Here is a 19,559-nt window from a genome sequence, read left to right on the forward strand (position 1 = left end):
GAGAAGCGGACAATAAGAAGATAGAAACATGTAAAAATAAAGAGAAATATAGATTGAGATAAGAACGAAAGAGAGGGAAAGGGAAGAACAAGTGAAGTGAGATAAAAGAGATTGAATAGAGAGAGAGATATATATATATATGCACGCTCAAGAAAATCACAAATATAGATCTGTTTCACAAGCTACTTACTGTTGAATGTTGTTACCCCTCCCCTACCACAGGCACTGCAGTCTTGTTGACTGTTCACTGCTAAACCTTTTCTTTGCTTTGGAAACGATAGCGTTCTTGTGTCCGAAGAGGCCATCTTTCTCATCTGGTTGCCATGTGCACGGGCGTCCGTTATATTTCACAAATTCAGCATAATTTCAGTCACAGTAATTTGTGTTAATTATTATAAATGACTGGTCATTTGAAGTGAGATTGGTACGTACAAATCGTTACAAGAACACGGTAACTTTAACTGAAGCAGTGTTTTAGGTGGAAAATGTTAAATGTTTCGTTTGCGCTTCATGAAGCATGGTTTTTACACTGACTCACGATGCTGTACATTATCCGAATCTAGGACAATTGCGATGAAGCTAAAATCAAGAATAATTGCGATGATTTTGACGATGAAAGTCATTTTTCAAATTAATGGTAGGACAATTCCGACGATCAGGACCTAACCTAACCTAACCTAACCAAAGGCGCCACAGAACTAATAATGCTGTAGAAGGTTGGAACAACAAAATAAATAGTTGGCTTGGAAGACCGCATTCAAGAATCATGATGTTCTGGCCTGCCTCAAGAGCCAATCAGAAGACACCAACATCAAGAACATGCGGATGGAACTTAATTTAGAAGGTGAGAAAAGGAAGAACCGTGACATTAAAATCGACGAGAGAGTTGGAAGGTGTATTCACACACATGAGGAAACGGGTAGCTTCAAAAAGTGTCTGTTGGCTCTAGCCCGTGTTCAAAAACTTGATTCAACCAAATTACCAGCCGAAATATCAATATTCCACATAATTCTCTTGTAAGAGGTATTTACGGGGTGTTAAGTCCGCCTTCAATTTGATAGAAGATTTAAAATGTCATCGCAATTGTCCACCCGCCCTTTCACTTCAGTGTTCATCGCAATTGTAGCGAGTCACAGGTTTCCAAGGGTGTCATTCTTATGAAGCTGTGTAGCAGTGTAGCAATACATTAAAGCGCAAAGGTAGAGTAGCTCCCGACCTTCTAGGTAGCGTATGGCTATCAAGGAACATTGAACTAGGTGTCATTTGGCTCATTCTGCTTTTTATGTTCTTTTCTGGTTTACAACTATTTGTGTGTATTTCGATCACGGGCATCGGGATTCTTCATTCGTTCTTTCTTGTTTCTTACCTTGTAAACGCCCTCCCTTGCCCGGGAAAACAAAAACTACCACTACCGAGATAGAGGCGGCAAAATCTCCCTCGGACAAGTGAAAGTGCTTAACGGTCCAGGTTGAGTTCGTGTATAGGGACGGTGACCAACAGTGCATAGCGATTAGCCATATCAGAAAAAAACACATATACGTTCAATTACCAGACTTTTACCCATAGCCGGGAAGCGGCTAGCTGCATACCTGAAAATCACGGGTAGCGACATACGTATGAAATGATATTGCCCAAATTAACATAAAAAGTAAAAAGTATATTCTATCAATTCAATACAGCTCCTCCTCTTGCATTCTCTCATTCACTCACACATCCAGCTTACGGGGCACATCAACAAAAATAATACATAAAATGCACAGGTTTTTGACGACGAGCCCTAATTATTGCATTCACATTTACTTTTACATTGACTTTTGTTTAATCAGGTCATTCATGAATTGCTCCAGTGCTACTTCAAATCACTAGCCAGCCCTTAGTTAAGTTTACCTTTAAAAATAAGTCGGTGCGGTGACAATACATTATTTATCCAGAATAAACAAAGCGTCTCAACAGCAATTACGCTCACGTGGGTGGACGTTTTTCATTTTTACTCGACCTCACGTGGTCCTAAACATAACAATAACCTCCGTTGAGTGACGCAAACATATACTCTCAAGCGGGCGGGACTTCAACACTTCGCCGCGACGATCAATTAATATTACCAGGCAAATACTTTAACAATAATCACATACGCGACCTGACGTAGCTAGCAGCGACACAGCGCTGACACATACTAAAATGAACAAACCTCAAATTGATTAAACAATTAAGCGGGCGGCGCTTTACTCTAGCAGTACGCACTTCAATCAATACAAAAGGAGCACAAACAACAGTGAACTTAAGAACATCAATAATCACAAGAAGTGAGTAAAATTGACCTGAGACAATTAAATACAAATATTAAGCGCAACGGGAGTCTGATGCGAAGTTTCGAGGTGTGTGGGCGTTTGCAAAACGTCGACGAATTTCTAGGGCATTCTCTAAATATCAATCGAGCCGGTACGTGTTGACAATCATACAGATGAATACGTTACCATCTCTCTGGTTCCACGGCGCATCCTGGCGTCTTCGCGGGCGATTGAAATCACTTAGTATGCACTCGAAAGGTTTTCCTATTCTTCCACGATCGCGACGACGAGAAGATGAAGAGCGTTCATGCATCGGGGTCCTCGGCGGATCAGTGACGACGGGTCGTCGGCGTCGCTCGGGAAATGTCAGGGGCCTCGGCATTTCTTCCTCTCGGGGTCAGTGAGCATCTCTGTGGTCAGGCGTCATTCGGACGTCGCATCTGGGCGGTAGGGGGTCATTCATGGGCGTCGTCGGCGACTTCTCCAGCACCGTCGGACGATCTCAAGCGTCGGGACGTCGATATGGCAGCGTTCAGCATCTCTCTCTCCCTCTGTGGCATCTCATAGGCTCGGGGTTTCAGCATGATGTAGGCATTCGTCGGGCGTCTCGTCTGGCATCGGGGCGGACCGATGGTGGCCCTCCTCCTCTCTTTTACTGTCAGCCGGCCATCCTTATGGGCGTTTCACTTCACAAAAAAGACAAAATCTCGCCTACGGCCACTTCTCACAAACTCGCTCTGAAGACTACAGTAGGCTGGCGCACTTCCGCTCGTCCTCACACCAAAAAGGTAACAACACACGACGAGTCGGCACAATGGTAGTCTCAACGTTCGGAGCGCGTGGATGTGTTCTCCTTAGAACTCGCGGTAAAAGTGTGTGTCGAAATGGCAGGTCCTTTCGTTTTATGAGGATTTCGAAAAAGAACGCTTCACAGTCGTTTAGGGTACGCTTCCCACGAGGTCATTCCTCTTCGCTCCATTGTCTCCCAGCCTCGACAAAGCGTGCTTCTGCTAGGGTACGTTAGGATTAGGTGGGGGTCAGCCTCGCGCCAACGGCTCAACTGCAATCTGTGTTCATAAACTGATCGATTACAACCAATTCGATCTGACATCCGTAATTCTTGCTTGATTGCGACGAATCTACACACATCCGTCCTTGCATACATGTTGCTGCGCTGGTAAAAAATTCATTTCAGTCCGGCTGCTGGAACCCGAGATATTTGAATGGCTGTCGTTAAGGCCGAATTTCCTAAGTTTCAGATGCAAAACGTGAGCTTTCTGGTGCTCGTCCGTCAGACTCGCGACTTCCTCCCTTACTCCCGTTGGCTTGGCAGATCAAATATATATACATACAAATAAAAACACTCAACACCTTGAAAAAAAAATGTGCACGGCCAAGGATTAGAATAATAATAATGATGCAGGTCGACGATAAATCTGACTGTGACAACCTCTAGGCTTAATCGCGACGACGAGGAAGAATGATGAAATGAGGAAATGGGTGATGGGGAAAACACAATGACACGCAAGCCTTCGAACCAGGAACATCTATGAACTTTGGTATAGCGAACCCCTAAATAATCCAGAAAATGTACTAAGAGTCATACACTATACCGTTTCCCAATAATAAAATCGCCTTCTTTGTGTCAGTAGATTTTTATGTACTTTCTACCCCCTTTCTCTCTGTTTACAGTGGTTTCAAACTTGAATACATTCGAGTTTTACGACTTACGAGACAAGAAATGTGTGTGTGTCATGGACGTTAACAGGGAGGGACAAGCAAGGTATTTTTTTTCCAAAGGGGCAAACGAGGCATATTTTCCTCCATAAGAGCGTTGCTCTCTTTAAAATATATATATAATAATAATTCTGTCTGAAGTTGCCATGTTCCTACAGTAATTAACATAAATTACTGTGATTAAAATGAATTATGTAAGTGAAATACTGTATATACCGGGTGGGCCATAAGTCAGTTGTCACTAGCAATCGTTAAACTTTGTTTTGCCTAGCCTAGTGGAAGTCAGTTGTGAACTTGACTAGTGCGTATTACCCAGCATTCTTATATTGGGTAATACGCACTAATAATATATAACATTGAGATTGTCATTCGTTTTCCAGGGTGGACCGTCGCCCTCCTTGCCCCCCTTTCCGGACATCCATGGGATGTGTGTGTGTGTTTTAGGAATGTACATATAAAAGTATCATTTTTCATACCCGTGTTGAAAAGTGGTATAGCTTGTGGTTTTAAAAACGCCAATTATAAATAAAGTCTATGAAAACCAAACCACAGACGGAGCAAATAATTATATTATCATTTAACGCAGTGAGCTCAACAATAAAGTACTCAAACTGTGAAAATTTATATGACGTAAGCAAATACCATGATAATATTAACGTTAGTTTTATATTTTATATCGCGGAGTGGTTAGCACATCGCGCTACGACGCTAGGGGTCCTGGGTTCGAATCCTAGCCTGGACATGGGTATTTGTGAGTGTCCATTCATCAATTTCATCATGTCATCACTCATTCCCATCTTCGCAAATTAGCCAAAAGTGGCACGAAAACACCAAAAGCGAAGATAAATTAAATCAAATTAAATCAAATATTTTATATCTACCATGTAGTTTACAAGCTTCTCTTTTTAAATTCGGTAACAGTATGGTGTAGTGAAAACACATTTCTTCAAATTTACAAGATAAACTACTTACGGAACTGAGTTTCTGTAGACTTTTGGAAGCTCGTGGAAGTGTTTTCTCCCTTCGTTCAACTTATTCGGCCGGTAAATCATGTATTTTTCGACATTAATGTATCTCCGATGCACGATAGCTCTTGCCACCATTACCGTCGACTAGGTGAATCAAATGTTCCGTGCGTTCGATTATGTAACCCCCTGTTAGTGTAGCAACCACGCGGTAGTTTTACAAGATGACGTGTGAGTTTTTTTTTTTTTTTCAAATTTAATTTTCTGTTTGTCTAACCAAACTGAACCTAACCTAACCTTCCGTGAATGGTTTGTGGATCAATTTTCGCTTAAAAACCTTCTGTGAATAGTTTGTGCGGCATTTTTCGGTTAATAAGTTTGGAAGCACTGAATATCAGCTGACGATAGACAACGTGAGTCAAGATTTGCCCGCGAATTAGCAACGAACAATAAATGCTTGTAATGTGAAAAAATACGCTTTTTTCAATCAAAAAAGCAAACTCCCTCGCTCAAAAATGTTCCGCTATGCATATAAGGTAAGTACAAATGTAAATAATTAGGAAATAAACGAGTGAAATGTGTTTTCACTATACCATACTGTTACCTTAAATTCTAGTTTTTTTACACTGGCGTTCTAAGAATTCTCAGGTTTAACATAGCCTAACAATTTCACGACCATTATCGAATTCCCTCATGCCTGTTTTTAAATGGGATAACACTTGCTATAATCATAAGTGCACGGTATAATATAGGTGCTGCCATCTGCAATGAGCTTTGCCTCAACAGGCCAATTGCTCCTGCATTTGAATACGGTGGGGATTTTGTTACGTTTAACCTATTGATACTATACGTCTGACTGCCATGTAGGAGACATGGGTTCGATTCCCGAGATGAATGACAATATCCTTGCATTTAGCGGTTCCGGGTTCTTCCAGGCTCTTCCAGGAGGAGTAACGGCTGCCGGAGAGTGGTGCTGATCGCATCAACTCCTAAGTCGATGAATTGATTTGCTTATTATTTTACGTCGCTTTTTTTTACAGATTTTGGCTAATCGCAACGATGAGGATGAAGACGGAACTGACGAAAGGACACCCACAAAGAACGCCCATGCCAAGGCCGGACTCGAACCCAGGAACGTCGGTTCACTGAGAATGTGTAAGACCATATCCCTAAACTCAGTATGTGCCCCGTGCATTGCAAGGAAGTAACACATTAAAGTTGAAAAAATAGATGTTTTTCATCTTTATTAAGATGCACATTCTGAGTGTCAGGGTGGGTCGCTAAAAAATAATGAAACTTTACGAAGTAGAATGTACCTATTTTCAACTGTGGAATACAAGAAGTTATATCGCACATCTTTTACAAACGAAGAACAGTAAAGGTACTTTGAAATTTCTTACAATACGTGACTCGCAGATAACACAATACAGGTTACTGGGCATAATCTACAACCTTGTAGTTTGCACAAGAGATACTAGGTGGCACCAGCTTCCAACTCCAGTACGAAGATGGTTTTTCAGCGGAGAGTTGGATAGACCCTTCTTGCGTTAACCTCTTCAATTTAATATAGTAATTAAAACACGTGACGGAAGCGCAAAAATGCGTGTACCTGCGTTCTTCATTAATTAAAGGACGAAATATATCACACACGCACAAACAAACATGAGAATATTAGAATGTTTAGAGGTCGGAATTAAATTTGCAATAAATTACAATCAAGACTAGGTCAGTGCACTTCATTAATTTAAGTTTTTTTTTAAAGGCCAAATTGATGTTGAGAAGGAAAGTACTATGTGCAAATGTGTCTAAATTTTCGACTCAATAGAATACGTAAAACATTACTGGGTATGAGTGTTTAAGTCCACTTTTATGCACAGATAGGCTAATCGGGACTGGACCTACAGGTTAAAGTGGAATCCGAACCACTATGTGAGTCCACCGGGTATCGAACCCGGGACCCCTTGATTACTAGGCAACCACGTTACCGCTATGCCATCAGGGAGGCCCAAATCATTACTGAGTTGATACGGTTCTTTCATAAATTTAAACTTCTTAAATTATATTAATTATTCGAATTAGTCTTTGTTATAAGCCCACTTTAATCGCAGATAGGCCAATCGGGACTGGACATACAGTTTCAAGTGGATTCCAAACCACCATGAGCCCGCACCGGGTATCGAACCCGGGACCCTTTGATTGAAAGGCGACGACACCATCCGGCCTTTATTCTAATCAGTGGGGCAGTATGAGATCTGTAATTATGCAATTCTAATCAGCGTCATTTCCTGAATTTTCAATCTAGGATGGGGTGTAGCTACATTTTAGGTGATGTAGAGGTGAATTTAGTGCCAAAATGACCATCAATTAGACCTTTGGGAAAAATTGTAATGTGTGTCGCGGAAAAGTTTGGTGGTGGTGTGTTCGAATGTGTAGTTAAATCAATGTTTCCAGTATTATGAGTGCAATAATGCTGTATAGTGTGTACTTCATACCTAGTTTTTTTTCCCCTCAGTATGGATGGAAGGAAATATAATAGGTGTTTATTTGTGAAGTGTCGCATTGAGCCTGGCTTCTATTTGTAATAAGAGGATTTAACCCATTGACGTTATGCTTTTGTTGACATGTCCTCTATCACCCCTGCCTCTGTCGCTTGGAGTTTACATCTGCGTTGCTGTGGTAGTGGTGGGTCTCTGAAGAGTTCGCCATTGTGGTCCTTAGAAGGGTCTACTTGAAGTGGTGAAAGTCTTGGGTATTACCTGGTGTTGGCCCTTCCTAGTGGTTGTCTGCCTATCTCGCCGACTGTAGGTTTGATATGTGTTGGTAACGTTCTCCAGAATTTTTGGACGTCTCTTGCTATTAGGTACGGTAAAGTTTCAAGTTCCATGTCTTCGTGAATCTGTAGGTTGGTTGTTCTTCTAGAACAGAGGCATCTCCTGAACGCATGAGGTGCATGCTACGCATGCGTTCAGGAGACGCCTCTGTTCTAGAGTGACCACTGATGATTCTTGCAGCTCTATCTTGAATTACTTGCAGCTTTTTGAGATTGGTAGGAGCAATGTTGTTCTAAGCTGGTATGACATACAGGATTATGGGTCTAATCATCATCTTGTATATTTGTAGCCTCGTTTCCATGGGCAGGCCTAGGTTTATAAATATGGTGTATAGGCCGAGGAGACGTTGGTTGCCTCGGTGTTTGATTTCTTCAACATGTTGTCTGAACGTCAGGCTGTGGTCCAGAGTGAGCCCTAGGTATCTGGCTGAACCCACAAATGGAACTGGTTGACCTAGGTAAGTTCCGGTTGCCGATTGCATCTTCTCGTTCTTTGGAAGTGAACTGCCATGCGCTTGGAGCTATTTATATTGATTCTCCTATTGGTCGACCAGGATCCTAAGCCTTGTAGTTGTTTATTTAAGGCTCTGCAGCTCCATTGGAAGGTTCTTCTAGAGACAAAGTATGCTGCGTCGTCGGCGTTGTACGCTGGGAAGCAAGCTGGTTCAACAGGCGCATATGCTGTGTATAGGAAGTATAAGATTGGTCCAAGCGTGGATCCTTGTGGAACACCCGCACACACCGGGCCAGTATGTGTTTCTGCTCCTTGGAATCTGGATATAAATGAACGGTCTTCTAGGTAGCCTAGGTAGCTCTGTAGTAGATGGATGTAGCAGTCAGGTAGCGGCGTTTTACTGCTAACTTACGATGGCTCTGCTGGCTGGTGAGCAAGTCGACCACTCTTGTGAGTTTCGTTGTTGCTCTTAGTCCAGTTCTGAAGCCGTGCTGGAAGTTTGGAATTATGTGATGTTCATCTGCCAGTGGCTGTAGTCTACGGAGGATCATTCCTTCCATGGCCTTGCTGATATGGGACAGTATGGAAGAATATTAAATAGAAGGCTGCTTGTGATATCACATCCATTGGAGTGAGTCTCTGTTGTGGAGTCGTTGCCGTAACGAAACCAGAGATGGTCATTTTTGTTCAACCTCCCTCACCCTCACAAATCTCCGGAAGGTGAGGGTGAGGTCTGTCCTGTGAGGGTCGCCCTCCGGAGAGTTGTCACATCTGAACGAAACTAATTATCGTGGGTTCGAATCTCGTAGACGGCTTGATAATAATATAATTTTCAATAGTTTAAAGTTTCCCCCAATTTCCTCAGAACGAGCCTCCTTAATTCAGTTCATTTTATTTTCTGAAACCTGTACTATAGACAAATCCTATTCTCAAAAATTAACCATATAGTTTGAATAAAATATAACTAGTATTTTGTAGTGGAAATATTTAGTTTCAGTAAATTCCGTTTTAAAAATTCGAAATTGAAGGGCGCAAATTCTTTTTCCACTCGTCATCTGAAATATCTGTTCCCTCTGTGTCGGTTGTATAGGACGACCACACATCCGATATCCGTTTCGGATGCAACGGAAACCCAAATATCCAGATAGTACAGATTTGATTAAGTATTTGTAGAAAATCCTAACAGTGAAATACGAACATGACGAATATAAGAATATGTGAATAGCATAAACGAAAAACTTTCCCGGCACTTCCCCAATTTCGTTGATATTTCGCATACTCAATAAGTTAGGACTCCCTAATCACGAATCTGCAGATAAAATTTGGCGCTCACGTGTGGAACTTGCAAAATAAGGGGGTCCGTGATCGCAACCGACAATGCACAATTGCTCATTATTTATCGCAAGATTTTGCGTTTAGAATACTTAAAGAACGAAATATATATATTCCTGATATTACTACGACCCCAAAATTTAACTATGTTTGCCTAACCTAACCTAACCTAACCTTGCCGTGCATGGTTCGTGGGGCTATCCGTGAATGGTTTGTGGGGCTATCAGTAAATGGTTTGTGGGGCTACGCGTGCATGGTTCGTGGGGCTACCCGTGCATGGTTAGAGGGGTTTAAGGCTAATTGCGACCAGACACCGTCAAAAAATGTCAGTTTCGTAGCACTTGAGCGACAAATTTCAACCACATAATCGTGATCAAGTGTCCTAAATTAGTGAGTATGCGAAATATGAACGAATTCCTCCGTATTATTAATATTTACCCAACCGAAACTAACTAAAAAATGGCTTATTCCAAAGCAAAACTTACGGAAAAATTGACATTACTTCCTTCCTTCAAAAGACGCCATCTTCCTCACATGAACAACTGAGGGTCTCACTTATCGCACAACACTTTAGCAACCTTGTGTAAACGAAACGTAACGAATAACAGGTCTCGCATATAGCACAACACTTTAACAACCTTGGGTACTGAACACAACGTAACGAATTGCGAACGTCACTTGTTCACATGAGAAAAATGGCTCCCATTGTTATTTATGTATCGAGAATCAGCGTGGTTATTCACAACGTTATTTTACACCTTCTACACGTTAATTTACAATTTCTACACGTGACCACCAAATCTTAACTGCAGATACGTCATCAGGACTCCATAATTAGTGAGTATTCGAATTATTAACGAAACTTATGCCTTTCTTTTGTATTGTAAAATCGCAACCTTCTACACATTATTTTGCAAGTTCCGCACCTGAGCGACAAATTTTAACTGCAGATTCGTTATTAAGAGGTCTAAATTAGTGTGTATGCGAAATATGAAAGAAATTGGGAAAGTGTCCGGTATTGTAAAATCATATCTATCCGGACATTTCGGATAATCCGAATATCAGAACATTTCAAGTATCCGATACCCGGATAAAATTTTATCCGGATTTGGCAATCCCTAGCTCGGTTGCCTTCCTCTCCTCCATTGTTAATGTGGAAATGGAAAACAAGTTCTCAAAAGCCTCATCTATGTAGTTAGCTGCACCTGAGCTACATAAGCTTCGTTCGAGCGACACTGTAGTATTATACGAGCTATTGCTCTCTCCACGAAAATAAACCAGTCAAGGTCGGAGCTTCCCTTGCCTCCTCCACACCCCTGTCCTTCCAGTGTTGTCACGCTTCTTCTAAGCTGCTCAGTCGCGCGTTGTACAGTCACGGATACTGCCGGCTTGTAAGGAATACATTGACTTTCAATGGAATCGTTACAAGCCGGCAATGTCCGTGACTTTACGTGTGCGGTTGATATCGTCGGTTGAGATTGTTACATTGACAACACTGCGGATGGGCAGTGTGACCTTGACTGGACTATTTTCATGGCCTTAGCTTTACCTTCTCCTCGTTCCAGAACGTGACCAATGGCTCCATGTTCGCCGGCGTAGATGAGATAAAGGACGAATTCGGACGAGTGATTGGTCAGAGCGCAACGGCCATCTCCACGGCAGGCAACCTGCAAGAAAACGTAGCGATTGCGGTAGCATCCAAAGCGAACAGCACCACGACAATTCTGCAGAAGAACATCTCCAGCTCCAGCAAAGAGATAAAGAACGCGTTGAGCGCCTTCGACTCGAACCTGTTCGTTGACTTCTGGAAATGGGAGAACAACGCCAACTCCCTCTTCGAAAGCATGCAGAAGGAGTTTCAAGAAACCAAGGATCACGTTGTAAGGAGGTCGAGAAATGTTTTCCACTCTGCCTCGGAAACGCTTCTGTCCAGCGCCAGCCGGTTTCTGCTGAGCGCCAACAAGACTGAGGACATGGTGCCGAACATACTGGACAAGTTCGAGAAGGAAGCAGGCTACCTGGTGTTCCAGTCCGAGAAGTATATGAAGTCTTGGGACTCCACGATCGACGGCTACTACAACAAACTGCGCGGTCTGTCTCGGGCGGCCGACACCTTGCTCGGGAAGTTAGCCTCCAAGATAAAGCACAACAGGAAGTCAGGCGTGGACATCCCCAAGCTGCAGAAAGTTGGCAAACGCCTGGCCAGTCTGAGGGACACGTTGCAGACCAAAGCCACCTCCGATACTCAACAAATGAAGACTCTGCTGAGCAAACCGAAGCAGGTCCTATTCAACCACGCGGTGGACGCCAGTCAATTGGAGAAGAGTTTGGTGGACCAACCTGTTCAGCAAGCCATGCAGAAAGTGAACAGCTACTTCGAAAGAATATCCTCCGACATCAAGAAACAACTCGGTGATCTTGGACTATTAACTAACTTCCCTTTTAATGGCACCAGTTTATTTAAAGCTGAGACTGGTTAAGACATTCAAACTTCTGATGTGCTGTCTTGTGTAATTATCAATAATTACAATGAAAGAATAAAACTAACAGTACTACTATTATTACTTTTTCTCCCTTTTCAGTTTTTGGTATTCATTTCAGCTATAACACCATTAAGCCTTGTTTCCGTGAGATAAAAAACTCAATATGATGACCAAGGCAGAAATTTAATTTATTATAAAACATAAACTAAACGTAACGTTTCAACCTTCTAGCAAGGTCTTCTTCAGACTCTGTACCAAGTACAACTGAATCAATACAAGACAGGACGATATATATACACAAACATTACTCCCCTCCAGACTATTAGAAAGTTGTTCTAGAACATTCTACAAATTTCTGCCTTGGTCAGCATATTGAGTTTTTCATTTCAGCGTAACAGAGTGAATATAAGTTTTGATTTGACAAAGACAACAATCTAATAAACAAAATAACACTACTACGCTAACCTGAGCACATCATAACTACTAGAAAGTAATCATTCACAAACTACTCAAGCCATTATAATAACAATGATTTAGCGTCGTTTTTAAGCCACATTTGGCTAATCGCGACGATAAGGACGAGTAAAGGCATGAAGAAACTGGTGAAGAGACATTCACAAAATACGCCCATGCCCGGCCGAGATTCGAACCCTGGATTCCTGTCGTCGTAGAGCCTTGTATTAATATTAATTTGAGATAATATAAAAAATACAGTGCATTGATGCACGTGGTAGGTCGAATCCCAAGTAGCCGAAGCCCATCTGAGAATAAAATTGATTTAAGACAAACTTCGAATATTGTCCTTTTCAATGGACAATCCAAGCGAACACACACAATGAAATATTTACAATCATCGATTCTTGAATTGCACGAATAGAACTGATTCTGTGTGTCACACACAATATGCTTCAGATTTTCCATAAGGGTCATTCCATGTCAAATCAACCAATGGTCTGAACCTTGACATCAACCACCCAGCTTATAGTTATGGTACATGGAAGTCAGCAAATTTCACAAGCATTACAAGACAAAATAATTAATTTCCACAGGAACCCATTGTCGTCCCATTATGAAATTTTGACAGAAATAGTCAATTGATGTCTTCAAAACATATATTTTTCCAAAAAAAAAAAAAAAATATTAAAAGGGGTGTTTTTGAGATTTTCGAAAAAACGTTTTTCGAGTTTTATAAGAACTACAAAATTGAAATAGCACTGCTATGTTTCATTTTAAATTAAAGCTCATTAAAAGAAGAAGAGAATGACATTAATTTGAGCTCTCTAGGTCAAATAGTGTTTGATCTACTGCTGTTTAAAGATTTCAAAATGTCGTCAAATTTTGGGATTTTGGCTTTATTTAAAGCCAATAACTCAAAACATATATGCGCGCAAAAGATCTAAAATTTGGTAGTTTTTGTCCTCTTTATAGGTACAATGAAAAAACAAAAAAATGTTAAGAATTTGAATCCTGAAGGTTCAAAAATATTTTTTTATTGGTTGATTTACCATGACCCATAAACACTGTAATGCACTTTCTGATTGTCTTTGTATCAATTGGATCCCACTTTAAACTGTAGGTCCAGTCCCAATTAACCTTACTGTGCATAAAGTGGACTTAAAACACCAAATCAATCAACCAACCAATATTTGTATAAATTATTGTCAGACTTACATATGGGAGCATTCTCGTGTCTTTCCCCAAGCAGTAGCCTCTAAGTTTTCAATCATACTTCAGCGACGTCTGGTGGCTCTGAATTAGGTGAAGAGCTAGTAGGAGAAAAATGGGAGAATAGAAAAAAATAGATCAATAATTGCACATACTTATTACGTCATACTAGTGACGTATTTACGCAAACAAGCGCATACATAACCCCATTACGCCTACCGTACACAGACTTGCTCCCACGGGTAAAATTAAAATTAAATACAATGGTACGATTGGTGTGCACTAGAACCAAAACACAAACACCTACAAGTAGTGGTACGCACCAATCGACATCAAAGAACCTTGGTGTCAGTCAAGGAAACTACCTCGGCAATGATGGTGCTCAACTGACCATGGGTCATGTACTCGTGAATCAACATTCTGATCCAAGAAACGAAGTAAAAAGTTTCACTTTTGCGCCTCATTTCTAGATATTGTAAAATAACAACAACAAAATCACTGAAATACTTTGCAACAAATCGTATTTAAATTCAAGGGGGAAGAACTCAGAATTGGCAACACTGATAAACCAAATCTAGCGCTGCAATAAAAAGAGTTATTTTACTAAAGAATACTGGGGACTTGAATAAAAAAGTCTGTATAAAATTGTTTCATTACATATTCATTATGCAAACTTTTATTTCCCTCACATTAACTTTGCACTTTTTGTTTTTTGCCTCCGATGTTAAAGAAACTACACGATAATTGAGAGAAAATATGATCAAGCTTCCTCCTACAAGTTCAGTTTGTTACATTAATTAGTTCGGAATGCACAACTGAGGTTTTGCTTCTAGGAAATCAGAGAGAGGGTGAGAAAGAAAGAAAGAAAAAGACATAAAAGCAAATGGTGGACAGAAAAAGATATTAAAAGGGGTAACAGAGAGAAAGAGAGGCAGAAACAGGGGAAGAGGACTTAGACAAACAGAGAGCGAGTGAGGGTAAGTGGAAAGGACAAAGAAAGAGGGAAGAACGGAAAGAGAGAAGCATAAGGCAAGAAAGAGGGGAGAGACAAAGTACGAATATAAAACTGTAGTGTTGAAAGTAGGGATGGCCAAACGGATCCGGATCCGGATCCGGGTCTGAAGGTTTCGGATCTGGATCCGGATCCGAAAGTTCCTGATCCGGGTCTGAAAGATTCGGATCTGGATCCGGATCCGAAAATCCGGATCCGGATCTGAGAGTTTCGTATCTCAATCCCATTATAATATTACCACACCTTAAAAGGTATTATGATCTTCGATTACAAAGAAATTTTTCGTTAGTCCTATAAGAATTTTTTTCAAGTGTTGTTCCTAAAATACTTTGCTACGCATCGGCTAACACACTCGTGCACAAAAATAATCTTACTTGTTTAACATAAAATGTTAGAGGTGATTTTGTAAATGCCATTGAAACCAATATGTATTCATTCGAATGTATTGGAAATGAAAACACACATAAATGTGAGACATTCCATTCCAGGATGAAACCTTTAACACATATAACAAGATAGAAATGTTATACAAAAATTATACAATTGTTCTACAGTTACAGTTCTACAAATTAAAATACAACATTATAATATATGCAGTGTTAAATAATTACAAAGTGTAAGACTAACAAGGGAGGTTATCTAAGTATCCCCCTCCGATTTCCATGAAACTTGGCAGTATAGTGGGGCCCAAAGGAAGAATTACGTGTTTTTTGTTTCAGTTAAAAAACGGTTTTAGGGGGCAAAACCCCCTCAAATGTCAAGATGAGGACAAATTGAAGTGAGGATCTGACCCCTGTGTCCCTCCGATTTCCATAAAACTTGGCAGGTGTATAGTGGGGCCCAATGGAAGAAATACTTGTTTTTTGTTTCAGCTAAAAAACGGGTTTAGGGGGCAAAAAACCCTCAAATGTCAAGATGAGGACAAATTGAAGTGAGGATCGGACCCCTGTGTCCCCCTCCGATTTCCATGATACTTGGCAGGTGTGTGTATAAACCGGCCCAAATGAAGAAATACGTGTTTCTTTTGTTTCGGCTAAAAAACTGTTTTAGGGGGCAACCCCCCCCCCCCTCAAATGTCAATATGAGGACAAATTTTAGTGGGCATTTGACTTATGTGTCCCCCTCCGATTTCCATAAAACTTGGCAGGTGTATAGAGGGGCCCAAAGGAAGAATTACGTGTTTTTTTTGTTTTAGCTAAAAACTGTTTTAGGGGGCAAAATCCCCTCAATGTCAAGATGAGGACAAATTGAAGTAAGGATCTGACCCCTGTGTCCCCCTCCGATTTTCATGAAACTTGGCAGGTGTATAGAGGGGCCCAAAGGAAGAAATGTGTGTTTTTTTTTTGTTTCGGCTAAAAAACTGTTTTAGTGGGCAAAACCCGCCTCAAATGTCACGATGAAGACAAATTGACATGAGGATCATCTAACCCCTGTGTCCCCCTCCGATTCTCATGAAATTTGATAGGTGTATAGAGAGGCCGTATGCCCCCTGTTTCTTTCTATGCCATATTTACGTGGTTTCGGGGTCAGATCCCCACTTCAATTTCTCCTCATCTTGACATTTGAGAGGGGGGAATGAAAACACACATAAATGTGAGACATTCCATTCCAGGATGAAACCTTTAACACATATAACAAGATAGAAATGTTATACAAAAATTATACAATTGTTCTACAGTTACAGTTCTACAAATTAAAATAAAAAAGTTCTGGATCTGGATTTCGGATCCGCTAGGATCCGGATCTGGCCATCCCTACTATACACCTGCCACGTTTCATGGAAATCGGAGGGGAACACAGGAGTCAGATCCCACTTCAATTTGTCCTCATCTTGACATTTGAGAGGTGTTTGCCCCCTAGAACAAATTTTTTGCCGAAACAAAAAAACACGCGTTTCTTCATTTGGGCCCTGCAAGTTTCATGGAAATCGGAGGGGGAGACTTAGACCTCCCTTGTAAGTGTATTAATTAATTACAAATCGCGCACGCGCGCACACACACTATATATATATGTGTGTATGTTTATTATATATATATGTATATTAGCAGGTAACAATATGTTATAAGCACATTCTTACTTTCCAAAGAAGCGCATGTGGGATGGCAAAACGGATCCGGATCCAAAAATTCCGGATCCGGATCCGGATCCAAAAGTACCGGATCCGGATCCGAAAGTACCGGATCCAGATCCGAAAGTACCGGATCCAGATCCGAAAGTACCGGATCCAGATCCGAAAGTACCGGATCCGGATCCGAAAGTTCTGGATCCGGATCCGAAAAATTTTAGGAACCAACCGGATCCGGATTTCGGATCCGCTAGGATCCGGATCTGGGCATCCCTAGTTGAAAGCAGAACATCCCATACCTTCAAAAAAAAAAAGAACAATGAAGCAATTTTTACACATTCTAATTTTCTTCAGAAACTAAATTCAGTTGTAAACATCCCAAATTGATCACCCTCTCTTCATTTTTCCATAGTATTTCTAAATTTTCTTTGGGCGACCTGGATATTTACGAGTCTTGAATAATTATTTCCATCCTTTGGGTCAGTGCTTCAACGGACAGTTACTGAAGAACTCTTAGCTGTACATATTTCTGCAAGCTTCGACAACATTTTGATCAAGATCAAGTATTTCATTCTGCCATAAATGATAAACAAATTAAATATAATACCTAGAATTTCGTGTCGTGAGTATTGAAATATTTTTAAGATATAAATTATTTGACTGCATAAGTCAATGATACTGTACGGCAAAACCTAAAAAGAGGTAAGATTTCTTTATAGAATAACGTATCGAAATGCGCATAAATGAACTCCACTGTCCGTTTAACTTTAAGTGCAAATCAACAATGGATATCGGCAACTAACGCTTATTCAATATACGTACGAGTACAATAGCTATTTTTTGTTTTCTATGCATGTTCTCCTTGTACATTATGTGACGTAGAAGAGTGCAAGGGCAAAATGATTTTATATCAATGCGGTGTAAAGCTTTGGTAAGTCTGTCAGAACATTAAAAAACCGGTTATTGGTGGCCAAGAAACCCATGAAGAATATCGCGATGACACACATGGTATCAGTATAAATTGCACGTGTTACAATGCAAACACAATACTTTCTTAAGGTTAACTAACAATGCAATATTGAGCTCTAACTCGTAGATAGTGTGTTTTTGAAACAAGAAGACAAAGGTACTGCCACTGTACCGTACATAAACTTTATTGCCACCTCACACTTTGCAAGGTGGACAATATAGATGTTTTACTTGCATGATTTTAGTGTTCATAGTCTCAAAATACATCTCCCTGCAATGTGTCAACTTGTGGATTTCGTCATGAGACATTTAATAAGCAGTTTCACATGTCGTAGCCAATTAAACAGATATTGAACGATACTTGCCTGGTCATTGTCATCTTGCCACTAGACAACTATAAACACTTGTACATGCTCTACTTCGCGATATAAAACAAAAACTCAAGAAACATTCTCCACCGTGCATAAATAATGAGTACGTTACCTATTTTTATGGACATCTTTCTTTATTGAAGTTAAAGCCAACAGGTTGAACAATGATTGTATGGTAACAATGAACACTCAATAACGTTGTGTCTAGTTGGTAGTTTTTGCTAAAATTAAAGCCGATGACATTCAAATAGCAGATAATAGGTGCTCATTTGGTAACGCAGATAGCAACAAGAAGAATGGCTTCGAGATATCTCTGCGCGCTTCTAGTAGCTGCTGTTATTGGGGTAAGTTTCTAAAAGCATATGTGTTATAAGTATAAATGTTATTATGACTATGTTATTACAGCTACTTTAATATATACAAGGTGAGCATAAAGTCTTTCCCTAATTTCAAACATTTATTGCATAAAAAGTATCCTACGTAGAGATGTGTTTTCTTGGCATCAAAACTCAAAAAGTTGTGTTATGTTAGGCACAGAGATCTGTATTCTAATTGCCCCTAATTAAAAAAAATCACAGTTCGTTATTTTACTCATAAACTTCAACATGTTGCACGGAGAACGTCTACACCAGTGATTCCCAACCTGGGTGCCGCGAGATATTTTAGGGGCAAACGAAAAAAAAGGAATAAAAATATTATTATACGAAGTAGGCAAAATTCTGATCCTATTCTATTCTGATGTTTGTTCCTTATATTTCAATAAATGAATAATATTTGTACTGGAGTAGGTATTTATTTGACAATAAATGTAACTTGCTCCTGATAACATATTCCACTTCGATTTAAGATTAAAAATTTTAAAAGAATTGTAACAAGGGTGCTCCAAGTTTTTAATCTTGTTCCCAAGGATGTCTCGAACATAAAAAGGTTGGGAATCCCTGGTCTATACGATACTCAGTTTGACAGATAGGCTAACTAGGACTAGACCTACAGTTTAAAGTTGGATGCGAACCACTGTGCAATAAATATTCAATTTGTCTCAATGTGTTCTCGGCATGTCACCAACACTACCAGTCTCCTTAAACTTTGCACACCATGCTATGAAAACCTTTAACATCTCGAAGATCTCGTATATACTCTATTCTAAGCTGTACGCTGTCACAGGCAATTTACTTTCGTGGTTCCACAGAATACACCGTACTCTCTCCTTCATTGTCGTCAAGTTCAAACAGATGAACGCAGAGCCAGGTTCAACGAGACACACAAGCGCGCGCAAAAACTAATAATAATAAAAGAAAAACTGGATGAGTTGGTGTCATACTAACAAATAAAAATTATATCAAAGAGGAAACAAACAGCAGACTTAATTCAGGAAATGCATGTTGCTT

At 40.3% G+C, this 19,559-nt stretch overlaps 1 protein-coding gene across 1 annotated transcript in view; it reads left to right on the plus strand.

The window, feature by feature from the left end:
- Positions 1-12,167, plus strand: part of LOC145992180 (uncharacterized) — a 32,594-nt gene extending 20,427 nt beyond the window's left edge. Inside the window, exon 2 of the mRNA XM_083128497.1 lies at positions 11,172-12,167. Coding sequence (XP_082984623.1) covers positions 11,172-12,086 — 915 coding nt within the window. The 3' untranslated portion in view covers positions 12,087-12,167. The remainder of the gene's footprint in view (positions 1-11,171) is intronic.
- Positions 12,168-19,559: the final 7,392 nt, after the last annotated feature.

Source organism: Lepisma saccharinum, chromosome 9, assembly GCF_977018435.1.
Source record: "Lepisma saccharinum chromosome 9, izLepSacc3.1, whole genome shotgun sequence".
In the NCBI taxonomy this organism is placed as follows: Eukaryota; Metazoa; Arthropoda; class Insecta; order Zygentoma; family Lepismatidae; genus Lepisma; species Lepisma saccharinum.